The sequence below is a fragment of the Lissotriton helveticus genome, chromosome 4_1 (genome assembly GCF_964261635.1).
Source record: "Lissotriton helveticus chromosome 4_1, aLisHel1.1, whole genome shotgun sequence".
NCBI lineage: Eukaryota > Metazoa > Chordata > Amphibia > Caudata > Salamandridae > Lissotriton > Lissotriton helveticus.
In genome coordinates this window covers 1,620,210,693-1,620,238,069 of record NC_136063.1, presented here as the reverse complement: position 1 = coordinate 1,620,238,069, position 27,377 = coordinate 1,620,210,693, and the positions used below count along the sequence as shown (strand labels likewise).

Genomic DNA, 27,377 nt, shown 5'->3' with positions numbered 1-27,377 from the left:
GCTAGATGAGTGAGTCGAGAAAGAGCTCACGGTGAGTCACATTTGCAATTGCTTGTCTCCTAAAGTAATACAGCACCAGCGAAAATATCTGACCTTCCAACCTGTGGTTGGGAGAGGGTTGAAGTCGACGTTTTTGGGCATTTAGGAAATAGACACCATCTCATGGTAGTCATTGAGGAATATTCAAGTTTTCCTTTGGTGGAAGACCTATCGTCAACAACTCATGACAAAGTCATACAACAACTTGATATCTTTCAAAGATATCCCCGAAATTCTCAAATCCGACAACGGCCTGATGTTCAATGGCAGAGTTCACCCTTAAACACCAAAAGAGTACACCCCCGTGGCCCCAAGCCAACGGTGTAGTTGAGAGATTCATGAGCACCGTCAAGGGATCATTTAACTAGCGCCCATGAAAGGGATAAACTAAACCAAGCTTTATGTCAGGCCGTCTGGGCCTATCGGTCAGCTCTCACTGGTGAGAGTCCATCCGCCTTGCTATTTGGGAGAGCCATCAGAATAAAACTATCTCAATGGACCTCGGATCAATGGACCTCGGAACGATACGTGAGCACCAACAAGGTTCGAGACACCGACGCAACTCAGAAGAGGAAAATGAAAACCGATGCTGACCAGCATCATTATATATTAGAAATAGTCTTTGATGAAGGAGACTGGGTACTGGTTAAACAGAGATGAAGATTGAAAACAGATACTCCTTTTGTCACTGATCCTTTACAGTCGTTGCATATAAGGGACATATGGTGACAGCATATAGTCATGGACAAACCATCACCCAGAACACATTATATTTTATACACCTACAGTGACGTTTGTGGAGTGTTGAAACATGTTGTGAGGTAACTTTGTCAGCAGTCCTGCCCAAGCGCCTGAATCTAAATTTCCGTTCTCTGATCAAGGTGGACCTCGAAAATCTCGGATCCCCGAGCCAGCAGACAAGTGTGAGTGCCTCGCCAACTAATTGAAGAGATGTGATCTTCAATGCTGTTTACTACTTTCTATTTAAAAAAGGGGGGATGTAGCATTGTGATACTATATGCACTAGGACCCTTGTGGTTCTGGGGCGGACTTTAGACAGGAAGTGTGTAACATGTGGGAAGGTGTTAGGGTGTGGTAAATAAAAAGTATGATGTAATGTGGCAGTGTATGCAGAGGAATAAAGATGTGTTGAACTACAGCTTCTGTGCGGTGTCCTTTATCCATGTGCTTCCGGGCTGGGGAAGACACTACAATAGGAAACAGATAAAGAGAAGACAAAATTAACCAAATCTGCCACTATAGACTAGTCCAATGTGGGCCTGGAGAGAGAACGCTTGAATTAGTAAATTCTGCATTACAATAAAACTTAAAAACTGGGATGGACATGGATGTGGGAGAGTCCCATGGAATTATAACATTTACCATACAGGACTATAGCCATATGAAAATATAAAGGATGGCATTAGTGTACAATCAGAGGGATAATTATTTCATTAAAAAAAAAGGTGCTCCAGTTGGCGCAATGCGAATCATAGATTCTCTTTTTTTATATTTTTACCCAACAGAGGGTCATTTCTTTACAACTAGAGATATTCACATTTTTTTTAATATGAATAAAGAACGATTATAAAAGTTTGTTTACAACCATGGCCAGCAACTGGCAAGTTATTCATTGAAGTAGCAAAAAATATTTGTCTTTTCTGCATCTTATTTTGGAGCATACATATTATGGACACCATACGCATGCAGCACTTGAATTGGGATCCACTCACTGTGCCTAGAGCCGACTTTGTCTGACAACTACACAAAGTCATTTCAGTTAAATCCATTTCTATTGGCACAGGTTCAAAGTCTAAACATATCTAAGATATGAAACAGGACCATGATCATCCGTTGACACCTTAAGTAAGTGTGCACACTCTAGGTTAGTTAGGAAGATATATTCAAAACAACAGGGAACAGAAGTGCAGAAACATCAATCGGGACACTTTCAGTTGTGTTTTCTTTCAAGCGCCACACGCTTCATTTAGGTGGTCGAAACGAACAGTTGGCACAAGCCCTTTCCCCTTCAATGCTACAGTACTGTACGGTACTAACACTTTCCACAGTTCATTACGTTCACTGTGCCGGTGAATGCTGCAGGCAGACCTAAAACAGCCTCATAACTGCTGCTTTTCAGTCTGAATCAGAGCTGCTGTTCGATTTGGCATATTTGTGCTTCCTTTTCTTTTTCTTCTTTTTACCCCTTTTCTTTTTATCTTTCTTTTTCTTCTTCTTTTTGTGTTTTTCCTTGGAGTCTGAGCTGCTGGAACTGCTGCTTTCATCGGAGGTAGAATCCTCCAGTAATTTCTTCAGCTGTTGTATCCTTCAAAGACAGACAATGTTACTTTGAGACATGCTACAATGAGAGCTTTTCGATGTCGAGAAGAATGTTATAGTAACACATCTTTTAACTAACATCCCTCCCAAATGTTTAAAGCTCTGATAAATAAACTTTTACTTACCTTTTACCATCCATATGTAGCTTCCCAATGTTCAAAAGAAACTGAAAGAGTCTGCGTTTCAGTGAATTGTGCTTTAGCGTAATGTAGGAAGAGCCAATCAAATCACGCTGGTAGCAGAGGATAGACAAAAAGATCTATATGGCAGGCATATGCCAAAATTTACACATGCTGGAAACCTGATGTTCCTACTCGCACTTGCAGGAAAACCCCTCCCAAATCTTAAAAGCATGAAAGGCAGAGTTGGCCCATCTGAGGTCTAAATATAAAACTAGCGGGCTGCACACTGTTTATGTATTAAAACGTCCATCGATGTTCATGTCGCTGGGCAGCATTCTACAATTTGAGGCATAAATAACCACCTTCCGAACAGTTAATCGGAAAAGTCATATTCTGATTAATTCATTACAAGCATCTACTATAATGACGAAAGAGCGATATATATATATATATCTATTAACATAAATAGACCAAATGCCACCATAGGCCCGAGTTAATTAGGAATCATTAAATGAATCAATGAACATAACTGAATGCCACAGCAAGATACAACAACTGTACAGCCAATTACTCGTGAATCGGAGTACTTGCTTTAAAGTTAATACATGGGTTCCACTAGTAAGTCACTCCCAGAATTTCAACAGATGAAGAAATGGGCATCAAGGGTTCAAAAGAATGAGTGCTCTCTTCCAAGAAGACAGAGGGGCTTGGGTGGCAGGGAGTGCTGGAGCGAATCGGAGCACTGCTGTAGAAGCTTGTGAAGCCTTAAGTCAGGAGACCATCGGGGCATGAAGGAGGACCAGCAATTGCTCTGCCACATTTGCTTTAGTTTACCTGTAAGAATAATGTAAGAACTGGAGTAGCTGTTGCCTACATAGCTCAGAGTAATTTTGCAGCTTGTGTGCAGCTTTAGCACATCCCACTTTGGAGTTCTGAGGGTACAGACACCCATCACAGCAAGAGAACCTGTACCATGTTCAGTGATTTCTGAATCATGTACATTTACAGTGTCAGCATTAATATAATTTACCTGCGTTGTGCGGTCAGGATTGGATTAGTCTATACGGCAATCAGGCAGTGCCTGACGAGCCGGTCTGACAGGTCAGTGTGTGGGACGGTTTTCTGTATGTTTCTGTGCCAGTTTGATGCTCTGCGCCATTTTTGGGCCGAAGCCTACCAGACAGTACACATTGGGAACAATCGGAAAGCTACCCTGGGAATGCATTCAGCTCATTGTTTACCATTTGCTTTGTGGTTTGAAACTTATATTTGTACGCTTTCTATTTATTGGCTCTATTTGTTTTAGGCTATCGAGCTCTATCTAGTTCGTCCCTTTCCTTTCACAAACCATAATTACTGTAGTCATCCACCACTGCCCGATTTCTGTAAACGGGCCTTTAAGTATTGCTCTTATCTTGTCACATCTGCTGTGCATTCAAAGACAGGGGTCAGGCTCCGTCTTCCAGGGAGCTTGGTGTTTACTTTTCTTTCCCGGCTTTCAAAGTGAGAGGATTTATGTGAACCATGCAGGCACCAAGAGAGTGCTTGAGGAAAACTGTACAATATTGTATTTTTCTATAACACAAAACAAAATGTAAATGTCTGTAAATGACCTGTGCAGGTATTGAAGGATTAGAAACGCCCAAATAAAACACATTTTTGGTAATTCTGGAGTATGGTAGAAACACATTTTAAAACAATCAAAACAAATCACTCTAGGTGATGACATTTCCACACATTGTTTGTGCGCTGTATACTTTTATCTGTGATACTGTCGGACTGTGCAAATGTAATGGTGATTTCAATTGAAGATGTGTTGTCTGTAATGGAAGTGTACTACCACATCATGCATATGCCACTCTACTCTGCACTTTACTTAAATACACTTAATTAATCTGTTATTATTTAATTTTCTAAGCTGTTGCAGAATATACTCTGCACCACTGTACTGTAAGCCATTCCATCACATTCCGCGCTACGACACAACAATCTATGACACTTCACTCTACTCCAAAAGACCCTACTCCACGCAACACTCTCTATGCCACACTATGCCACTTTACTCCATTCTATTTTGCGACACACCTCTCCACTCTATTATACCCCACTCTGACACTCTATGCCACTCAACTCTACAACACTCTACTCCACTCTATACCATCCCAATCTCCTACACTACTCCACTCTATGACAATCTACACCACTGTACTCAAAGAATCACCCTCTACGCCACTCCACTCGACACCACTCAATGACACTCCGTTCTGACACTCTAATCCACGCCACACCACTACCGAACACTCCACTTTACTCTACAACACTCCACTCCACTCTCCTTTAAACAACTAACTTTTAGCCACGCTGGTGTACAATATGGCTAAAACATATTGGCAAAGCCAATAGATCATGCATAGGTGAGACCTATCAGATTTGCCAATGCTCGTTATTGTTTATTTCCCTGCTTATTACCACAAACATTGCATGCAGCAAGCATGAATGCATACATTCTACCATACCCAGCGAAATACCTATACAGCGTGTCTTTAAAAGTTGAAAACTTTCCGATTTGCAAATGTGGCCACTTTTTAGATATCTGATTCGCTAAACGGGTCCACTTTCATTTTGATGCCAGGGCCTATATTCTGCAACAGCGCAACTCTGTAGGCGGTCCAAAAAGTATTCCCTATCACCTGGGCCTTTGTGTTACCACTGCCGTCTGGAATGTGCCCTGTGCCTGATGTGATTATTGAACGAGCTCACTTGTGACTGGGTCTCACACTTACGCTGCAAAATGTCTGGCAGATTATTGCTGGGAAATGGAACTACAAAGACTAGGATCATTTCCTGAGAGCTGCAAGGGAGAAAATTGATGCAATGATGGGCAAAGGGGGTACTAGTTTCTATTAAGTCGCAGAAACAGGTTCAAAATGGTGAAAGCTGTGCTAAGAACATATTCCAGGTCGTACTTGGTCAAGATAAAATCCTTGCAGAGAGGGTACATTTTTCTTCTGATAAGGGGACTGCATTGCAGGAGTGCACTGCAATGCCTTACGTTGAATCTAACACAAAACCATCTTGCAACTCCAGCTCCCGCCCACTCAAAGATCTTATAGGTATTTGAGACATGCTGTATTCACTCTGTGGGCTTTACGCTCGCCTATAGGCTTGTGATTAGCTGGTTCCATTGTCACTCTCGGAATGTGTCTCTATTTTTGCATTTTTTTTCTTTTGAGGCTGTGTTTTTTTAGTTTGTGTTAGTGCCTTTTTTTCCAAATCTACTTTCAGAAGCAACCTTTTCGGTGTGTTTATCTCAGAACCGGAGAGCTTTGTTTTGTATTTTTTATTACATTTATTTGAATGTAACATTGTTGTTTTTGTTCGATATTGCGGTTGTAGGTAAATGCATTTCTCAAAGCAACGCACACTGATGAGGGTGTAAAGGATCATTGATTACTAGCTTTAAACCAGAGGAAACCGACATCTCACAACCTTGCCGGAAGCTGCACAACCTCTGTGAAATTGAGAATGGAGTTAGAAATGGTGGCACTTTAGCAACAAAAAATTTAGTCTGTTGGAGCGCTCCAAAGGTATTTTACCTGTTGTGAATTATTAAATTAACATAACTAACAAATATCTCTTTGGACAACACGTGTGATTTTGTTTAATACAACAATGCCGTTTCTTTTTTCCCATGACTGTGAAAAACAATAACTTTAAGAAATACATCAGTGCACATGTTCGTATACTTTGATGCAATTTTCAGGGTTTTACAAGCCCTAGGCTCTTTCTGGTATAGCATGCAATCACAGGATTCTAAGAGAACTCATGCAATATAAGTCATGTTTTCCTTTTTGTGTGTTTCGTTTTTATTTACCTTCCACTGCAGCATCGGTTTGTTCCTGAGCCTCTGGTTCAGTTTTTAAAAAGCACACAAACGAAGACAAATGTTTTACATCTCAACTACAAGTTGTTTACTGCAGAGATGCTGATCTTACTTGTTGGCAACTTTTACAACTTAACATTGGATACAAAGAGCCATGAAAACCTGACACAGCCTTTAAATTCTCTAGCTCAGCACAGCAGACCAGTCTCTATCCTGTAGTAGTTCCATATTTGTAACAAAGCGGTGTGAGCGCTATACACTTGCTGTCTAAAAATGATATTTGCTTGTGTTTTAGCTCTTCGTTTCCATCAGAATTAAAACTATATTATAGGATTATGCCTCCAGGTCCTTTCTTTAAAAAAAAAAAAACACATACGCTCAATATTTTGAACTGTAGTAATGGGGACACAGGTACTACCAAACATAATATCTGTCTCATCTTAAAGGTAAGCCAGAACGAACACCCCGCAAACAATAGCAGCATAACTGCCATGTGACACTTTCAACACTCCATTGTCACCACATTCTTATCATCAAGCAGTAACAAGGGCCATACACACACAGACAGGACACCATAGGCTATCCTTAGACGTCAGCTTAAAATGGGGTCAAGATTGGAGCTATTGCGAAGATAAAGGTAATCTGATGGTTGAAATGCATTTTTCCTAAAGTAATTGGTTATAGAGGTTTCATTATTGAAATGTACATAATGTTACTTGAAATTTTGCTTAGAAGGGATTTAGGGAGTGGGTTTTTCTTAATGGTATTGTAGATTCGAACACAGATCTCAAATGACAACTTTAGTGATCAATATAATTATTCTAAGAAATACAACTGAAAGGTAAGCAGAATTGCTGGGATTCAGACTCTTCCAGTAACATAGACGTTCAGCTTAAATATTTGGATATATGGAATTCAGCAAAACGGAGCATGAAGCGCCACCTTTGGCTCCCAGCAAGTTCGAATGCAATTCTGACAGAGTTCGCTCTGGACAAAAAACTAACAACTGCTGGGCAGATATCTCAACAGTACCCAGATGTTTTAAGCAATGTACTAGGAGAGATGTCAATGGGACGATTCTGCAAGTGTTGACTTGAGTAACTAGAAGCCGAAAATTATACAGTAAATTCAAAGCTTCTTTCTCCCACAAACACTATTCAAGTTGAGATTTTGACCAGGATTTGGCTGGCCGGTGGCATTCATCTACTGAATGCAACAGAAACGCTGCTTTACCAGAGTTGAATTTACGGCCAAGGTAGGTCATTTGGACCTGAATAGACAATAGGCAGCAAGGTATTGTGCATGATTATTTTTTTGGAGGGCAATATTGGACGTAATCAATGTTAACATGAGAACACTCAAGTGGCTGCATACAGTGGGACGCAGTGACCAGGAAATCCTAGGGAGATCATATCGTACCACACTGCTACCAAAACCCATCATTTTATTAATTTATCTACTGGTGTTCCTATGTACAATAGCATCCCTGCTGCACAGAAATTTAACAATTAGAAAACGGACATCATAGTAATCCAGAAAGCAGACTGTGCCATGCAACATTGTGGAAGTGACACTCTCCCTGAGAAAGGTCAAAAAGAAGCACAGAATATGTAATTCTAACTTTACTAACTGAGCTTTCAAAAATCTTCCCTTAAACATTCACAGAAATGGAAATATTTGTGAAAGAAAACTTAGGGAACAAAACATTTTTTAGGTGATCACTAAACAGCTGAGAAACAATATCAGTTGCTTCTCATCAGTGTGAGGAAGACAGCGCAGTAGAGAGTAACGCTTGCATTTAATGCCTTTCCAGAAATGACTTTGCCAAGGTCCATTCTCAGGAATAATCACTAGCAGAGCAGAATAGCAGAGCAGATTTATTCTAGTGCACTATCACGATGTAGGCCCATCCCTATCGAGATCCAACTGACCAAAACCTTTTAAATGGCATCCATCCAATGACCTCAGGAAGCTCTAAATAATAAAGAAAACAGACCACACACCTCTCCCTCTTTACAATAGAAAAAAAGACAAGAAAAAAAAGCAAGAAGAATGCAGCAACTCTCTGGTTATGTAAAATAAGTAAAGATAGCTGTGCAGAATTGAATGCAACAACCTACTCAGGAGAAGTTCAAAAACAATACAGTTATAAAAGGAACAGGAAATAACATGAAGGTCAGCTCAATGCATATGAAAGAGCTGAACCTGAACAAGTTAATACATTTAATTTAATGAGACGATATAACTTAGCCCTTCACCTTAAAGGGAAGATAGAACATACTCCTTCACATAAATGATCAGGCTTCCCTCTGGGCCAGTGACCATAATTTCGTTCGTGCAAAGCGGGTCCAAGAGACCTATCAGCCTGTGTCCCGACCTCTTATTCTCTCTCTTTCACACAACGCCTATCATCAAACCATCTTTAATACTTCTTCTGGTAGTTCTTCCTCCTTTCTGAGTGGTCTCTTCCACCGATCACATCCATTCAGCCCCGATTCTTAAGCACAACAGATTAAGCTTAGTACCAGCCAAGTGCTTCATCAAGCAAAGGAAAGGAAATCCTTCATGACACTATTGAGTTTGTTACGCTGTGCTCACAATTACCTTGAGTAGGACTCCATTCCAGTACGGTCTGTCTACGCACACTTTCTTCATCTAATTATGCATCCTGCTGGCTTGGAGTGAAAAAAGCACCATCTTACAAAAAGCAATGGATAGGTTGCAAAGGAAATTTAATCTCCTGTGAGGCAAATTCAACACTATTGTCTGTAACAATTTCCTTAGTTATTCATTCACAAAGATACACATACCTTAAGAACACCAAAATACTCTTCATGTGACAGAACCCCTACAACTCAGAGTGGCTCATTTAAGCAGGGGTCAATAACTAAAATGGACTCAAAACATCCAGGCATAGCTTTGACCACAGTTCAAAAGGCACATCAACAGGTGACAAAGGAGCTGCCTTCACTACCTTGAAAATGTAATTTCCGGCACATTGGATACAATCCCCGATTAGGCCTTCCACCTGCCTTTACATTCTGGGCCACCAATATCACTTTCTCATGCTACCTTTAGTGTGAATTCTCGTCAAACATCCTTCGTGGGCCAGATTAATGATCTTTGCCCATGCTCTATTGGGGTACCAGCCAATCATCACAATATATTCTCTGCAATCTTCAGCTAATTTCTCACATTCCAATTGACTTCTAAAGTTTTAAATAAGTCAGCAAAATTCGACCAACTTCTTGCAACATACTTCATAACCTAAAGAGACCCCTTGTCTCCTTCCAAACCCAAAGCTATTTCTTCGATTCACCTTACTAGTGCTCAGCATCCAAAATTACAGATTTCTCCATGGGGACTGTAGCCCGAAAACAAGCTACCACATGTTTTATTCCAGGTACGTACTGCATACGGGGCAATGAATTGCAATATTCCCTTCACCCACCGGTTAAGCTGGTGCTGTGGAATTGTTGGGGTGAAATTACTTTCAGCACCTCTGCAGGTAAAAATCGGGGCTACAGGTCGGTACTCACATCAAACAGAAATCCTCACAAAAAAATCTGAATGGTGCAAAGAATTCCGTTCATCCGCTCCACTGAGTTAGAATGAAGCAAATGCAATCACCTTCTCTCCATGTACCATTTGGAACAAAACTGCTCCTATCCCTTTCAAGACGGCATCAGTGGTCACTATTGTTTTTATAGCCACATCAAAATATCTTAGGATAGGCATCTTGCTGATCTTTAGTTTTACAGCGCAAAATGCCTTGTCAAACTCACCAGACCAATAGAATCTAGCCCTCTTTTCAACAGCCTAAGGAGGTGTACCATACTGGGAAAAATGAAGATAAACTTGCATTAAACTCAATTTTTGCCAGGACTTTCTTCATCCTTTTATGAAAGCAAGCGGCAGCAGAGGCTTACGCTAATTAATTCTGAGGAATTGAATGGCATCTTGTTGCATGACAAACAATATCAAGGGGCCTAGAATCAGAAATACAAAGAGTATGCAGCTCCTACTCGCAAGAGGGAGAGGAAGAGCCAGGCTCGAGTGGTCTACACTAACGAGGGGAGCGGGAGTGCCCCCTGTTGGAATTTAGGGCCATCTCACACCTGGCTGGGTGTCATGCTTCATCATAGGGTGTGCTCCTCGTCAGGTCGGCGCTGCAATACCTGACGGGCTCCCTTTGAGGGCTCCTTGGCGGAGATCTTTTATTTCAAAACGCAATAAGGTGCTATGGGGGTGAGGGGTCTAAATAGTTTAGATGAGGCATAAATATTTGTCCAGCTCGTCTCTCAGTGGCTCTTTTTCTTTTTTTTAACAAATGTTTATTGGTGTACATGTGCACATAACATAAGGGGAACAAAGTACAGCGATACGTAGGAATAAGAAATACAAATAACCTGTCAGTCCCTGCCTGAAGTGGGCCATGATAAGTACCTATACATTTTAGGTATAAGGAAACAGTAAACGACCAACCGTCCTCCCCCATTTCTCTCAGTGGCTTAATCATGAGATTTGGCAATCTTCTACCTTTATGCCTAACAGGTTTTGGGTTGCTTTAAATAGACGTTTGTGCTTAAAGTATTTAAGAAATCTCAACTTCTCGCTCAAAAAAGTCTGCAAACTTCTTAACAATGTCATCAGCCTCACAGATCAAACCTGATCCGAGGTGATACGAGGATCCCTCTTATGCCTCTCTGCCTGCCCATGTACACTTTCCCAAAAGTCTCTTACTTTGAATATAATGGTCATGACAGTAAAATGTATCAAATAAATCCTACTTCTACCACATCCCCAGTATTGATAAAGTGGAAGCGATGCAGTCTTCTCTTCACAAATTATCTTTTCCCCACTGTCGCTGACAATAGAGTAAACAGCAAATCTAAGCCAGTCAAGACCGTCACAGATGTTCCTCCCACTCGGACACAATAAGCATTTACTATCCACTACCCTATCAACTTTGAGCCACAATTGTCTATGTTATGGCGACTAACTTGCTAAATCAGTTTCTGGATACCATCCGATGCATCCTTTAAATTCTGTCCTTTACCACATTTGAAAACTCACAAAATGTGCTTGTTTACTACATATACACCTGGCAATAGAGGCATAACAGATTACACTGTTGCATAGGGGTCCATGATTCCTACACTCACAACATGTGTTTAGATTTTCTACTGCCATTTGACTTTATGTACTTTACACCAACTTTCTATACTACATGTTTGCTAATCTCCCCCACACTCTTGGGCACATCGTTCCAAACACTATATTCGATGTCCCACTCCTCTTCTCCTTGACCCAATCCAAGGTGTGCTCCATCCCTTTCACAACATCAACAACCTACTTCTGATGGAGTTACTGATCAAACTTGCGCAGGCACAGGACACATTCAGGATTACCTTAAACTTGCTTTTACATTACTCCACATTAGCTAATTCTGCTAGGGAAATATGGACTGGAGTCCTCAAGGATCCAGACACATCAAGAACACTGCAGGCCATGAGGGACAGGCAGGGGTTGTAGATTAGTTTCAAGTCTATATTGGGCACTACAAACAGATATGGGGAAGACACCCTTTAAATGTCAAAACAGTGGCAGGATGACTCATGGGAGCCCCTCACTGACAAACACGGGAAGGTGGCATGCTCCCAGGTTTCAAAGTAATGCTCAATTTAAGATCATATATTTACATTTTTACATTGCACCTACATCACGCTCTAAAAGCTTAATAGTATATATATCCTGAAAGGTCCTCAGTGTGCCAGAAATTTGGGGAAGTATAAGCCTCCTTCCAACGCATGATTTGGTTGTTTAAAATAGTATGTGAATACAGGAAGAAAGTAGCAGACCTGCTACTATCAGTTATGCGTGATATAATACTAAAATCTGTCAAGCACAGCCTGAATGGTTTTATACGAAGGCAAGAAAGGGAAGATGAGGTTCAAAGTGCCATTTCTGGGGACTGTGCTGGCCAAGTGCCAACATTTTCAGTGACTGCACCTCAGACTGCACCTGAGGCATAATCGATGTGTTGGAATGAGCCATAGCAGAGTAATTATATATGAAGTTAAGAAGGGATGAAGGTGCAGCAGCTGATGTCCTAGAATGGGCAGAGTTGATAGGCAGACTAATGGAAAGGTAGGTTCTAGGAGATACCCACTTCCCATCATACAATTCATGCACAAACAAGAGAAGCACACAGGCCTGATCCCTGCAGACCTATGTTGGTGGAAGTTTTCTAGAGAAAAATACATGGAGATGGATGAAGGAAGGGTATAATGTAGGAAGATTAATTTGAGGGTGTGAATTAATGTGTGAAAGGTGCCCTTACATGCTGTTGGGACAGTAAAAACATGTGCCCCTGTACTGAGTGCCCAAATGTACTGTTGTCTGGATCCCTTTTTTTGTCATAGACAAACATGCATCATGCATGTGCACCATGACATAGACCTGTCTTAAGGAATGTTGTCTTCTTGGTCAGGGAGGGCGCTCAAAGCTCCACTCTCATTGTGGTGGAAGGCTGCCGCATTCTTCAGGGGTCAAGCAGGACAAACGCGATGATCGCAGCATACCGTGTAGTGATCAGTAGTAGTGAACAGGACCTTTTTACCCTGCGTGACTGGAGTGGGCATATAGGCTCACTCACTTCCTAAAGGTACCACTGCGGTGTGCTTAACTCACCCTTGGCCTACATCAGGTAGATGTGGAGTGCTGCACAGATCGGGAGGAGTGACTCTGCACAGGTTGTATGTGTGCATAGGAAGGGTACAGTACCAGGACAGAGCAGTACTGTAAAATGCATGCATGGTTATTGCATGTACTGGGTGTATGTTTGCTTGTGAGAAATATATGACATGACCGATATAATGCTGTGAAGCGTGTGCGCAAGGAAAGCATGTGCTGGGTGTATGTGTGCTTGCGTGAAGTACAAAACATGAAGGTTGGAGTGTTGTGCAGCGCGCAAATGATGAGTGTGTATGCTGGCAGTGTGTGTGTTAGTAAATAACACAGTCTGTGTGCACTGAATGCATGCATACATATAATGGTATAATGCTTGGAGGTACTAGCACTGGACAGCAAGTGCGCTGTGAATGTAAACTAAGTAAGTACGCCTGCAATGATACATTATATGGGGGACCCTAAGTTCCATTTTGGAAAGTCCGGGCCTCTGTATGCCAGGAGAGGGCCACTGTAGAGCGAATTGAGCACTGAGCACCGTGTGGGTCTCAATAAGCCCATATGGCCATTTTGAGGTGACCCTGGATGCCAGAGGGGGCCACCGGTAAACCTCCTACTTCAAGCAGTGCCAAGACCTGCAAGTGCCGGGGCGCTGGAAGAGCCCGAGCCTGCATTACCACTTACTGCAGCAACCCCATATTTCAGGAGGGGCTGCCAGTACAAATGCTGCCACATGATGAGGGTCGCAGCCAAAATGATAGACTGAAACAATGATTGGCGGGTTGGACCCGCACTGTGAAGGAATTGTCTCAGACTCACCACTAAAGACTGCCAGAGATGCTGTGGTGTACATCAAAACCTTTTTGGCTCCAGTCAGGAGCTGAAGAAAGGACCCACCCCTACCCCAAATAGGTTAAAATCTAATGTACTACATCTCCACAAGCTGGAAGGTGCTCCTAAAACTAAGACTTCAGCCTGCCCTGCTGGGTGCTGGTGTGTGGGCCAAGAGCAGCCAGCTTCTCCGAGCTGAGAAGAACTCACAGGTGCGTGTTGAAGATATCGCTGAACTCTTTCATGCTGCAAGAGCAAGTAAGACGTGAATTGGGCCAGTAGGCTGTGGGGGACTCGCTGCTAATGATGCTGTAGAGCTATAGGCACTTGACAAAAATCCTAAAAAAAAGGCACAGAGAAACTCTTGAGTAAATCCTAATAGTGAGCATTCCTTGGATGTGGCCATCGGTGAATGGGGAGTAACCCCACATGTTACATGTAGGAGGGTGGGACAGGGATTTGCCTAACAACTACTACAGCCACGACCTCAAGAGGATTGTGTTACTGCTTGTGAATGTTGTATTACTTTGCCTGCGTAGAAGTAGACCTAAAATACTATTATTTCTTATAAAATTGAGTATTTAGCTGGACACCAAGTTATTATTCAGAATGTTTGTGGCCCTCCGATAGGGATCTGGACATATGTATTTTTTATACAAGTGAATACGTATGAATGAGTAGACAGAATGACAACAGTGTTGTGAATTTCTTTCTTTATTTGGATGAAAACACATCCATTAAAGATAGAATAAAACAATCATGAGGTATAAAACTCAATATCAAAAAATAATATGGCACAGAATATTAAGACAGTACAAGTTACTGAAACCTCGAGGATCTAAGGCTATACTCCCCATCACACCGGCAATGACCTTGTAAATACAAATTAATGAGAGATCAATCAGTTCTTGATAACTAGATCTATAAGCCGTCTGCAAAAAACAAATCACAGCATAGAGGGTATAGGGATTTGGTAACAACTGCAAGTACAAAAGCGCCACTTTAGCCTGCATAAACCTCAAACTCTTTAGTAAAGGCTGGATAAATCGTTTTCTTGGCACTGAAAACCGTTTACACAGCCACAGGGGCCTCTATGGGATAGGGGAAAAAATCCAGCCGAAGATGCTAAAAGGTGGTGCAGTTGATTGAATCTAAAACGTGAAATTAAAAATCTGTTGTGGGCGATAAAAAGTGCAAAAAGATATGGCTCCATACCAGACACAGGCTTTACATTACATAATCCCTCACTGTAGTGGCAAATTCATGGTATAAGTCTTTTGTAGTGTTAACATCCCCTGGGGTTAAAGTGTTGTGTGCGACAAAAAGTCCTATGGCCAGGAAGGATTCCTTTATATAGCGTATACAAGGGATTTTGTTACCATGTTCCAAGGCCAGACAGGCGGCTAAGATAAAGCGGTTTAAACCAATGTATCCATATCTTTATCCAGCAAAGTAAGGGTTTAATTGCCACTTGGTCCACCAACTATTCAACGCTTAACTCTTCATGCATGGATCAGTCTGGCGTGCCTGGAGGGGCTAGCAGGATCTGGCGCAAAAACGTATTTTCCACAACCGGTAGCCTATGACAGGGGATGTGCTCTCAAACCTCACTGCCATATAACACTTTGGCAACAGCCTTAGATTTGAACAGTTTTAAAATGACCTCTGGAGCCCATGAACCCAATCTGCATGCAAAGCTGGTAATAGCCTCTGCAGATTTATTTAACTCGCTATACTTCCCATCTAAGAGGGCTCTCCACTGTCGTGGGTCTTCGAATAACATCCCTATGTAGGTGAAAACCAGAACCTTAGTGAGAATATGGGGGCCAGCTTTAAAACTTTTCGATCCGTGCACTGACGACCGACAACTAAAACATACCACTTAGCAAAATTAACAGAGAGGTCCAGCTTGTCCATAAAAGAAACAAAGCCATCTATTAAAATCTGCAGGCCCCGGGCCGTGTGGGCCATGAGCACTGCATCATCGGTGTAGAGTAAAACTGGCAAGACTCTTCTCCCCACTCTAGGGGAGTATGACTGGAGTGCCAATTGGCCGCCTCGAGACCATTAATGTAAAGCAAAAATAAAAATGGAGCCAAAATCCAGCCTTGGTGCACCACCCTCTCTCAGTTAAAATTAATTGTAGGTGCCCCCTCATGTGTGTATCTCACTGCTGCTGTCGTCTGAGCATGTAATGATGTGAGCAAGTGGACAATACTAGGGTCCATTCCCATGGAAATTAAAATGTGCCACAACTTAGTCCGGTTAACTTGATCAAACGCGTGAGTAAGGTCCATGAAGGCTAGATACAAAACACCTGGTTGTATCACTGTGTATTTGTGTTAGAAAGGCGGCCCCTGGGGAGGCAGAAGATGTCTGACTGACCACCCCGAGACCCACCTCTCCTCAAGGAGTTGGCCGAGCGCCGTCGAGAGGCCTCCTGAGCGAGGGCCCTCTCCAAGAATCGTCACAGCAGAGTAATCACACACTACAAAGGGACACCACACAAGAGAGTACTTCTTCGAATCTTTATCTGTATTAATGGTTCGGTTCCTTCAGCAATATATACAACGGATCGAGGGATCCTCAGAGTTTCGGTCACAAGGGGAGAAAGGGTAGCGGGACAGTCTTAAGATCAGTCTAGTACGGGGATACCCTACGCTCAGCTCTCAATCCTCGAGCTGGGGGGTTCCGCCAGGTTGGGCCGCGGCAGTGCCAGCAGGCTCCGAAGATGGTCTCAGCGAGGTGGGGCCGCGGCAGCGCCAGCAGGACTCCAAGATGGTTTCAGCGAGGTTGGGCCACGGCAGCGCCAGCAGGACTCCAAAGATGGTTTCAGCGAGGTTGGGCCGCGGCAGCGCCAGCAGGACTCCAAAGATGGTTTCAGCGAGGTTGGGCCGCGGCAGCGCCAGCAGGACTCCAAAGATGGTTTCAGCGAGGTTGGGCCGCGGCAGTGCCAGCAGGACTCCAAAGATGGTTTCAGCGAGGTTGGGCCGCGGCTGCGCCAGCAGGACTCCAAAGGTTCAGGGTTCCAAGTAGCGAGTTCTTCTCGGGGTCAGCCGCGACAGCGTCAGCAGGGCTCTCGACTCCAGGATACAACTGCTGACCCATCCCAGAGCGGCCCCCGATATAGGGCCGGAGTCCTTTGATGTCCAGACCCTCGCGACTGGGGGTCAGAGGGGCCGGGATGAGAGTGTTCAGACACCCAGCAGGGGGGTGGAGCCAGCGTCCAGGGAGGCCGGAGGGCGATCAAAACCAGGCGTCCGGGGACGGCTGGAGGACCATCGAAACTCCCCTCCTCCTGGATCTGCCAAGTGGCCGCTTTACCACCTGGTTGGATCTTGGTGCCTCGATGTCGGGGCTTCGCTGGGGCTGTGGCCGAGGTCGGGCCGAGGCCACGTGGTCCGGACGTGTAGGGTCCAAGATGGAGTCGGGCCTGAAATGGTGGGCCGGAATCGGGGCCGGATCCGTAGAGTGGGGCGAGCCGGGGTCACCGGGCTCCCGAGGGGGAGAGCCGGGGATCGCCAGGGGTGGCGGCCCTCGTGAAGCTTGGAGGGGATAGCTTTTCAGCCGGGGGATAAGGGTTGATATCGTCCAGGGCCCGCTCGGCGGGAGCAGTGGGACCACGCCACGAGGCCGGGTCCAACACACGTCCCCCCCAGCTGAAAGCGGGGAGAGTCACCCATCTTCTTGGGGGTTCTCCTCGTCGAGGTGGAAGAAGCGGGACAGGCCGTCGGCATTGGCGTGGTCGTTGCCGGGGCGATGTTCCACAGTGAAGTCCATCCCCTGGAGGGAGATGGACCATCGCAGCAATTTTGGGTTTTCCCCTTGCATTTGCATCAACCACCGCAAGGGCCGGTGGTCCGTTTGTACCCGGAAGTGGGAGCCGAAGAGATAGGGTCGGAGTTTCTTGAGGGCCCACACCACGGCGAAGGCCTCTCGTTCAATGGTGCTCCAGCGTTGTTCTCGGGCCAGCAGACACCGGCTGATGAAGGCCACCGGTTGATCAACTCCCTGGTCGTTGAGTTGGGAAAGGACCGCCCCGACACCGTGCTCTGAGGCATCCGTTTGGACCACGAATTCCCGGCTGTAGTCGGGGGCTTGGAGAGAGGGGCGGTACACATCGCTGTCTTCAGAGTTTCAAAGGCGGGTGTCCAGTGCACCTTTTGTGGCTGCTTCTTGGAAGCGAGTTCGGTGAGGGGGCCAACAATGCTCCCATAATCTTTCACAAAGCGCCTGTAATAACCAGTGAGCCCCAGGAAGGCTCGGACTGCTGTTTGGGTGACCGGGGGCTCCCAGGCCATGATGGCGTCGATCTTGGGTCGGAGGGGTGCCACCTGGCCGCTCCCCACTTGGTGTCCCAGATAGGTCACGGAACCTTGGCCTATCTGGCACTTGCTAGCTTTGATTGTCAGTCCGGCCCGTCGGAGGGCCGTCAGGACCTCCCAGAGGTGCTGGAGGTGCTCGGCCCAGTGGACGCTGTACACCGCAATATCGTCCAGGTATGCGGCACTGAACCCTTCTAGCCCCGCCAACACCTTATTCACCAGTCTCTGAAATGTTGCGGGGGCGTTCTTCACCCCGAAGGGCATCACTCTGAATTGGTAGTGGCCATCGGGGTTGAGAAAGCGGAGCGCTCTTGGGCGCCCGGAGTGAGTCCGATTTGCCAATAGCCGGAGGTGAGGTCGAAGGTGCTCAGGTAGCGGGCTGCCCCCAGGCGGTCGATCAGCTCATCGGCCCGGGGAATGGGGTGTGCATCGGTCCGGGTGACGGCGTTCAACCCCCGGTAGTCGACACAAAATCGTAGTTCGGGAGTGGCGCCAGGGGCGGCGGCTTTTGGGACCAGGACGACTGGACTGGCCCATGGACTGTCGGAGGGTTCGATTACCCCCAGGGCCAGCATCTTGGAGACCTCCGACTGGATGCAGTTCCGCACTCGGTCGGGAACTCGGTAGGCCCGGTGTCGCACAGGCGGGCTGTCCCCGGTATCGACGTCGTGGACACACCACTGGGTGACTCCGGGGGTGAGGGAAAACAAGTCTGCGAATTGACCCAACAATTTTCGGCAATCCTGGTGCTGTTCTGGGGTCAGGGCGGAGGAGAGGGTGACCTCCTCGACGGAGCCGTCTTTTTCGGAGGTGCTCAGAGGACTGGTAGGGGCTCGGAGTCGTCTTCGGCCCCGCCATCAGTAGCCATCAGCAGGCTGAGTTCTGTTCGGACAAAGTGCGGTTTGAGCCGGTTGGAGTGGAGGACCCGGAGGGGATTCCTGGGGGTCTCCATGTCCACCAGGTAAGTGACGGGGCTCTTGCGCTCCACCACCTTGAAGGGCCCCGTCCATTTGTCCTGGAGGGCACAAGGTTCGACCGGGGACATGACCCAAACTTGTTGACCCGGCTCGAACTCGATGGAAGAGGCGTTTGTCGTACCAGCGTTTCATTTCCTCCTGGCTGGCCTCGAGGTTGGCTTCTGCAAGTTCCCAGAACTTCCGAGTCCGATTTTGGAGGGTTAGGAGGTACCGGTAGACATCTGGAGGAGTACCTTGGGCGGCGACCTCCCAGCCTTCCTTGACTAGGCTGAGGGGACCCCAGACGGGGTGTCCGTACAATAGTTCGAAGGGACTGAATCCCAGGGACTTCTGAGGGACCTCCCGATAGGCGAAGAGGAGGCAGGGCAGCAGCACGTCCCATTGGCGACGCAAGGGCTCCTCCAGGCCCATGATCATCCCTTTGAGAGTTCTATTGAAACGTTCCACCAACCCATTCCCTTGGGGGTCGTAGGGGGTCGTGAACTTATACGTGACCCCGCACTGGTGCCACAGGGATTTCATGTATCGAGAAATGAAGTTCGTACCCCGGTCACTGACCACTTCTCGGGGGAAGCCTACCCGGGAGAAGATCCCCATTAGCGCCCGGCCCACCACGGGGGCCGTCACAGTCCGGAGAGGGATGGCTTCGGGATAGCGGGTGGCATGGTCCACCAGGACGAGAATAAACCGGTGTCCTTGGGAGGTGCGGGGATCCAGAGGCCCCACAATGTCTATTCCCACCCGCTCGAAGGGGGTGCTGACGACTGGGAAGGGTTGGAGAGAGCCTTGTGCTTCCCTCCACTCTTCCCGCTGGCTTGGCAGGTGGGGCAAGTCTGGCAGTGGTTGTTCACATCGTTTTTCATTTTGGGCCAGTAGAAATGGGTCACCAGGCGGCTGTATGTTTTGTCCTGCCCCATGTGCCCGGAGAGGGGCACGTCGTTTGCCAGGTTCAGAAGGAAGTCTCTGAATCGGAGGGGGACCACCAGCACCCGGCTGGCCCCCAGTTCGGCAATCTTCTGTTCACTGTAGAGGAGATCGTGGTCCCAATAGATCCAATGGGACCCCGAGGTGTCTCCGGCGGCTTGCGTGGCGGCTTGCTGTCGGATTCCTTCGAGGGAGGGACAGGTTTTCTGCTCTTGACGGAACTGTTCCCGCGTGGGGCCACCTTCATGGCGCCACTGGGCTAGTTCCGGGAGGTGGTCAAGTTCAGCAATTTCTTCAGTGGGGGGCCCCAGCGGGTCGGGTTCTGGGTCGCTGTCTTCGGATACGGCGGGTGGTGGAGGTGCGGGCCACTCGGGGTCTTCAGTCGGGGCGACTTCCGTCGGGGTGGCGACCCGGGCGGCCATGGATCGGGTGGTCGCGCAGGCCCACTCGGGGAGGCCTAGCATCCCCAGATGCTCTCTCCGTTCGACGCCGGCCCAGGGGGAACTTTCAAGGTCGTTCCCGAGGAGGCAGTCCACGGGGGCATCGTCCCAGACGGTCACTTTCAGCATGCCTGACACCCCCCCCCCCCATTCGAAGGGAATGCGGGCCATCTGGCACAGGCTTTCGGAATTGTCCGCCGACCGTACGGGGCACAGCACATTAGGCAGGATCTGATATGGGGTTACCAAGTGGCAACGGACAGCCGTCACGCTGGCTCCGGTGTCGCGGATGGCTTTGGTCCGGCGCCCATTAATGGTGACCCACTGGCGGTACTTTTGAGTGTTGCCCGGGATCGGGGCCCGGGGGATCATATCTCTTTCGCCCAGACACACCAGAGACATCGCGGCGGGCTCCCACTCGGCCTGTTCGTGGTCATAGTCCTCTTCCTCGCCCCTTTCTTCTCCTAGGGCGGCGGCGGCGATCTGGCGGTTTGGAGGACCGGTGGGGCCGGGTCGTTGGTTCATCGGGCAGAGGGGGTCATTGGCATAGTGACCGGGCCGCTGGCATCGGTGGCAGGTAACGTTCGGGCGGGGCCCGGTCGTTCTGGGGGGGGGGCCCCCTCTTCTGGCCGCGGGGGATTCGCGGCTCCTGTTCGGGCCTCTTCCGCCGCCTCACGGGCGGTGGTTCCCCGGGGAACCTCGGCCGTAGTCTCCCATCGGGCTCCCGGGGACCCGGGTGCTCACCCATCGATCGGCCTCGATGGCGAGTTTACGGGGCTCGGTCAGTTTGCTGTCGAGGAGATGCTGCCTCAATTCGATAAAACAGTTGTTGGAGAGGTGCTCCCAAACAATGAGGTTGAACAGTTGCTCGTAGGTGGTGACCTGGCTGCCTTTGATCCACCCCTCTAGGGCTCTACTATAGAAGTTCACGTACTCCACCCATGTAGTACCGGGGAGTTTGTTACAGTCACGGAATCGCTGCCGGTACATCTCGGGGGTGAGCCCAAAGCGAGTAAGGAGGGCGGCTTTCATGTGTTCGTAAGAGGTCATCTCTGTGTCGGGGAGCTCTAGCAGGGCGTCTCTCCCGGCACCCCAGTCTTTCTGGGGTATTCGATGAGAGGCCATGGCTACCTCGTAGGCCTTAAACCACTGCTGGATGTCGTCATTTTTGTAATATTCCTTGACGACGTCTTTGGGGATGTGGACCTTCGTGTCCGCAGGAGGAGGTGGGCTCCGGTTCCGGAAGGCGTTGGCCTCCCCAGTTTTGGCCTTGATATCAAGTTCTTTTAAGCCACGCTCGTGCTCGAACGTGAGCTTCTTCTCCTCTAAGTGTCTCTGCCTTCGTTTTTCCTCTAGGTCCCCTTGTAGCCGTAGTTGCTCAAGGGCTATCTTTTTCTCGGCCAGTTGCAGTTCTCCGTCCAGACGGAGTCGGGCGAGCTCCAATTCGTGGAGCCGGCTCCTCTATCGCTCGCGGGCGTCTTCGGGGGAGAGGCCCGTGTCTATGTTCGTAGGTCTTTCCCCTGCTGAGATTGCGTTGGTCTCGGGGTGTATGATCGGACCCGTGTCGTCTTCGCTTTGGGGTGGCGTTGCCCCTGCCTCCACCCATGTTTGTAGGGCTTGTTTGAAATCTTCCTTGGTGCTTAGTCCAGTGGTAGCGATGCCCAGGCCCTTGCAGAATTGTTTCAATTCTTTGTGATTATAATCGTCTAGTCGTTCTTTCTGGAACTCCGCCGTTGGTCCAGTTTCTTTGGTAGTCATTGTTGCGGTGTGTTTGTCAGTAGTGGGTGAGTCACTCTCTGTACGATTTGCGTCGGCTCGGATCGCACCGCTTGCCACCAATGTTAGAAAGGCGGCCCCTGGGGAGGCAGAAGATGTCTGACTGACCACCCCGAGACCCACCTCTCCTCAAGGAGTTGGCCGAGCGCCGTCGAGAGGCCTCCTGAGCGAGGGCCCTCTCCAAGAATCGTCACAGCAGAGTAATCACACACTACAAAGGGACACCACACAAGAGAGTCTTTCTTCGAATCTTTATCTGTATTAATGGTTTGGTTCCTTCAGCAATATATACAACGGATCGAGGGATCCTCAGAGTCTCGGTCACAAGGGGAGAAAGGGTAGCGGGACAGTCTTAAGATCAGTCTAGCACGGGGATACCCTACGCTCAGCTCTCAATCCTCGAGCTGGGGGGTTCCGGCAGGTTGGGCCGCGGCAGTGCCAGCAGGCTCCGAAGATGGTCTCAGCGAGATGGGGCCGCGGCAGCGCCAGCAGGACTCCAAGATGGTTTCAGCGAGGTTGGGCCGCGGCAGCGCCAGCAGGACTCCAAAGATGGTTTCAGCGAGGTTGGGCCGCTGCAGCGCCAGCAGGACTCCAAAGATTGTTTTAGCGAGGTTGGGCCGCGGCAGCGCCAGCAGGACTCCAAAGGTTCAGGGTTCCAAGTAGTGAGTTCTTCTCGGGGTCAGCCGCGACAGCGTCAGCAGGGCTCTCGACTCCAGGATACAACTGCTGACCCATCCCAGAGCGGCCCCAGATATAGGGCCGGAGTCCTTTGATGTCCGGACCCTCGCGCCTGGGGGTCAGAGGGGCCGGGATGAGAGTGTCCAGACACCCAGCAGGGGGGTGGAGCCAGTGTCCAGGGAGGCCGGAGGGCGATCGAAACCAGGCGCCCGGGGACGGCTGGAGGCCCATCGAAACTCCCCTCCTCCTGGATCTGCCAAGTAGCCGCTTTACCACCTGGTTGGATCTTGGTGCCTCGATGTCGGGGCTTCGCTGGGGCTGTGGCCGATGTCGGGCCGAGGCCACGTGGTCCGGACGTGTAGGGTCCAAGATGGAGTCGGGCCTGAAATGGTGGGCCGGAATCGGGGTCGGATCCGTAGAGTGGGGCGAGCAGGGGTCACCGGGCTCCCGAGGGGGAGAGCCGGGGATCGCCAGGGGTGGCGGCCCTCGTGAAGCTTGGAGGGGATAGCTTTTCAGCCGGGGGAGAAGGGTTGATATCGTCCAGGGCCCGCTCGGCGGGAGCAGTGGGACCACGCCACGATGCCGGGTCCAACAATTTGGCTGTCAAAAGATAAAGATTGAGGCATTGGTCAGCAGTAGACATGCCCTTACGGAAGCCAAATTGAAAATTTGATCTAATCTGATTGTCTATGGCTGTCAAGGACCATCTGGATAAAAGGACCTGACCCATAACCTTTCCTACAGCATCAATAAGTGATATCAGGCGGTGAGATTGTGGATTGTCCTGGTCCCCTTTTTTATAAATTGGGATTATTGCAGTGGTGGACCAGGAAGGCAACTTCCCCTTTCAGGCTGCCCGCATTTAGGACTTAGAAGGGGGGCCCAGAACTCAACATTATCACAAAGGGGATCTAGGGGTATTCCATTGTGATCTGGGGCCTTATTCAACAAAAGCAGCTCTATGCTTGAATATACCTCATCCAGAAAAAGCTAATGGGGATTAGATTTGGACTAGGGGGTATATCTACCAATGGCTCTACCAAGAAGCCTGCGGTATAAACATTTTCAAAATGGGAAACCCACTGGTCTGACGTAATATGATGGCACATGGTCGGTCTAGCTGGTTCCGCAAAGCAGGGTCTATTAATGATCTTCCAAAATAAAGCAGAATCCCTCAACGCCCCTGCTTTGGATAGATCCTCCCAGGTCTGCTTTTGTAACTGGCACCTGCGCACTTTCACTGATTCTTTATAAATTTGCCAGCATTGAGTCACTATCTTTCTCTCAGGGCACCTGCTTCAAGGCTGCCTTCAACCTCCTCAACCACGAATTAGTAGCCTGGACATCCCTCGGTGTCTGTTTAGTTAAAAGGCCAGAAACTACCTGGGCGATGAAGGTAAACAAACTTAATATGTCCTCGCTTGGGTACAAGGTTCCAGACAAAGGCCTATCTCAAGCTGACAAGAAGAGAAGAGACTATGATTAAAGGCCCTCCCATCTATACTTGTCAAACACAGGAGACTACCCTGATCCGTTAGAATTAGGGGTGCCTAGGATTTATGAGGGCCCGTTGAGTGGGTGCCCACCCACCTAATTATAAGTATCAGAGGATTATGATCGCTAAATGGGGTATGTTCTATGTTAAAGAAGCCCACACCCAAGGAGGCAGACAGGGTGTGTATAAGTTTATGAGTGAATATGAGATTATGTAGCCCATCTCCATCTATGCTATGCTCCATGTGCAAGTCCTCTAAAACGGGCAGGGCTGTGCGCTACAGGAGTTATAAACAAAAGACGAACACAGGTGACAATTAAAATCCCCCACTAAAATAAGATTCATGTGTCTAAGACCCTCACACTTTAGGGAGTGTAGGGCAGAATTTAGGCCATTAAAGTTGGAAGGGCGACCCTTACCCTTCTTCAGATTATAAAAGTTGATTATACTAAGTGGGGGTTCTTTTCCCATATGCAATTTTATACCCTGGAACACCAGAGAATACCACTTTATAGTCTGCAACTCCTTACATAGTTCCACAAAGGTGATAAGGCCCCCTCTAGCTCTCCCCATGTTTGAGTCTTGTGCTGGTCAAAAAAAAGTCTTATACCCTTCCAAGAAGAAGTTGTTCTTTGTCTCCCAGGTTTCCTGTAGACATATGATATTATATGATCTAATATGTGAAAGGCATCTGTCAACGGAAAACTTGGGAGGACAAACCAGCCACATTCTAGTAAATAAGCTTGAGTTCTCTTTCAGGATTGTGGGCGGTACCTCCTGAGCGGACTACGGGACAGGAAGGCGTATAAGGCCTAACCTGGGAGTTGGAGTTGGACACGGGATACACCTCAGGAGGAGGGTCTAATAAAATCCCAGTTGAGCTTGAGACAGGGAGGAGCATAACTAACTCAGGGCCCGGACACAGGGGGCCTAATTGACAGGGCGGCAAAACATGTTTTGACTCAGATTCACAAAGTCAATCCAGCTCATCCAAACACTCTAAGGGAGCAAACTAATTTCTGAGTTGCAGCTGCCGCCCCATGCCTCCTTCAATAAGCCTGCCTCCCCCCTGCCCCCCAAAAGTACCTCACCCTGATTACTAAGTCATGATCTGTAAAAATAAGCCCAACAGGAGTAATTTAATGCATGAGCTGCTGAGAATAATTTAGATACCCCAAAGAGGATCTTCTGATCTAACTTGGGGTGACGAGTGGAGACGATGAAGCAATCTCCATTGAACATTTCCCTTGATGGGCCTATCCCGGCCACCTTCCAAGCCATCAAAATATCATGAAAACCTAGCAGCAAACCTACAGTGCTGCCCTTGCCAATGCAAGGCTTTATTAATCAAATGAGTGGTAGTTTTTTCTTTGTGGGCGGCTAAACCTGGTACCCCCGCCAGGACCACTGTGTAAGGAGAGCAAGCTGCGGGGAGGTCAATCACTGGCAGCTATAAAACCATGGGAGAATGCCCCTCAGGATGGGGGGCATCTACCCTACCTCGCCTGTTCCTGTCGTGTAACCACAGAAGGTTCCTTTGCCCTCTTAGCCTTCCTCAGCAGTTTTGGAGGTGGAGGATTCGCCACATCAGGAGGAGTAAACTGGCGAGTGGGGTGCATGGGCCTAGAGGCTGCAGACTCATAGGAAGATAACTCAACTAAATACTGGTTTAGGGGCCAGGGGGATGAAGCTGGGGATGGAGCGGCAAAGGAAACCTTAATGAACAAAGGTGAAGTCGATGTAAAACACAGCCCTGAGCTTCCCCATATCAACAGAAAGCCGCCTCTCGGCCCGGTCGCTCTCCTTATTAATTGCTCCCACAGCCTTTGCCAGAAATGTATCAATAATGAGGCGTGGCTGCCCCGCAGGAGTCACAGGCTGTGACTTACTCTTTCCCATTACGCTATGTGAAGCAGCGGCCGAGGCAATAAAACCAGCTGCCCAAGGTGAAAGAGAGAAGGGCAACGGGGATTACCTCGGCTAGCGCACAGGGACCCAGATATCTCACAAACAAACCATTGCTGCTGGCCCATTGATCTGCTTCTCCCCCTCAGGCTGGCAGAATTAGTATGAACAGTACAGAGATCTAGAAACTGACCCGAAGGGTCAGCCAATGGAGAGTACAGGTGAAACCACTCTTGACCGGGCACATGCTGCGGGGGACAAATCGATGTTATGAATGCTCCCACAGTTTGTTAATTCACCCCTGTTATCAGCAACCGTTGTGTCAGTCTTGGAGGCTCCTCACCCCGCCCGGGCAGTAGACAAACAGGGCCTACGGGCAGCAAAGGGTTCCCCAAGGATGCCCACTCGCAGTCTCCAGAGCTCCATGAACCAGAATCCGGAGGAAAGAGGGATGACCCAGCTCGGCCTCCTCCGGTCTATGGCGGGTGCAGACGGGACCGCTCTTGTCCCAGGCATGCGCCCGGTCGCGTCCCATTTTGAGGGAGCCCTTCTGGATTTAAATGTACGCCTCCTGGATCGAGTAGCAAGGACGGCTTCCTGCGGCTTCTGGGCAGCATCATCAGCTGGGGCTTCGAGTCTACCCCTCCTTTACAGCAAACAATGGCTCCAATGTTGTGGGAGCCCTTCTGGACTTAAATGTGCACCTCCTTGTTTGAGCAGCACAGGCGGCTTCCGGACCGCGGCATCAGCTGGGGCTTGGAGTCTGTCCCTCTTTTGCAGCAAACAGTGCCCCATGCAACCCCTGGCTCCAAAATAAGCACTCTGCATGCAAGGCTCTTTAAACAAACCACATACTGTCCCACCTTTTCCTTAGTCAACCACTGTACTGTGCAATGCAAAATTTCCTTTCTGCAGTTTTACATGCATATCATACATATGTTAAATCTCACTC

General features: G+C 48.0%; 1 protein-coding gene across 1 annotated transcript in view; it reads right to left on the bottom strand.

Moving 5' to 3' along the window:
* Positions 1–1,925: 1,925 nt before the first annotated feature.
* The window catches only part of RP9 (RP9 pre-mRNA splicing factor), a 109,511-nt gene continuing 84,059 nt past the window's right edge, over positions 1,926–27,377 (bottom strand). Inside the window, exon 6 of the mRNA XM_078688244.1 lies at positions 1,926–2,365. Coding sequence (XP_078544370.1) covers positions 2,176–2,365 — 190 coding nt within the window. The 3' untranslated portion in view covers positions 1,926–2,175. The remainder of the gene's footprint in view (positions 2,366–27,377) is intronic.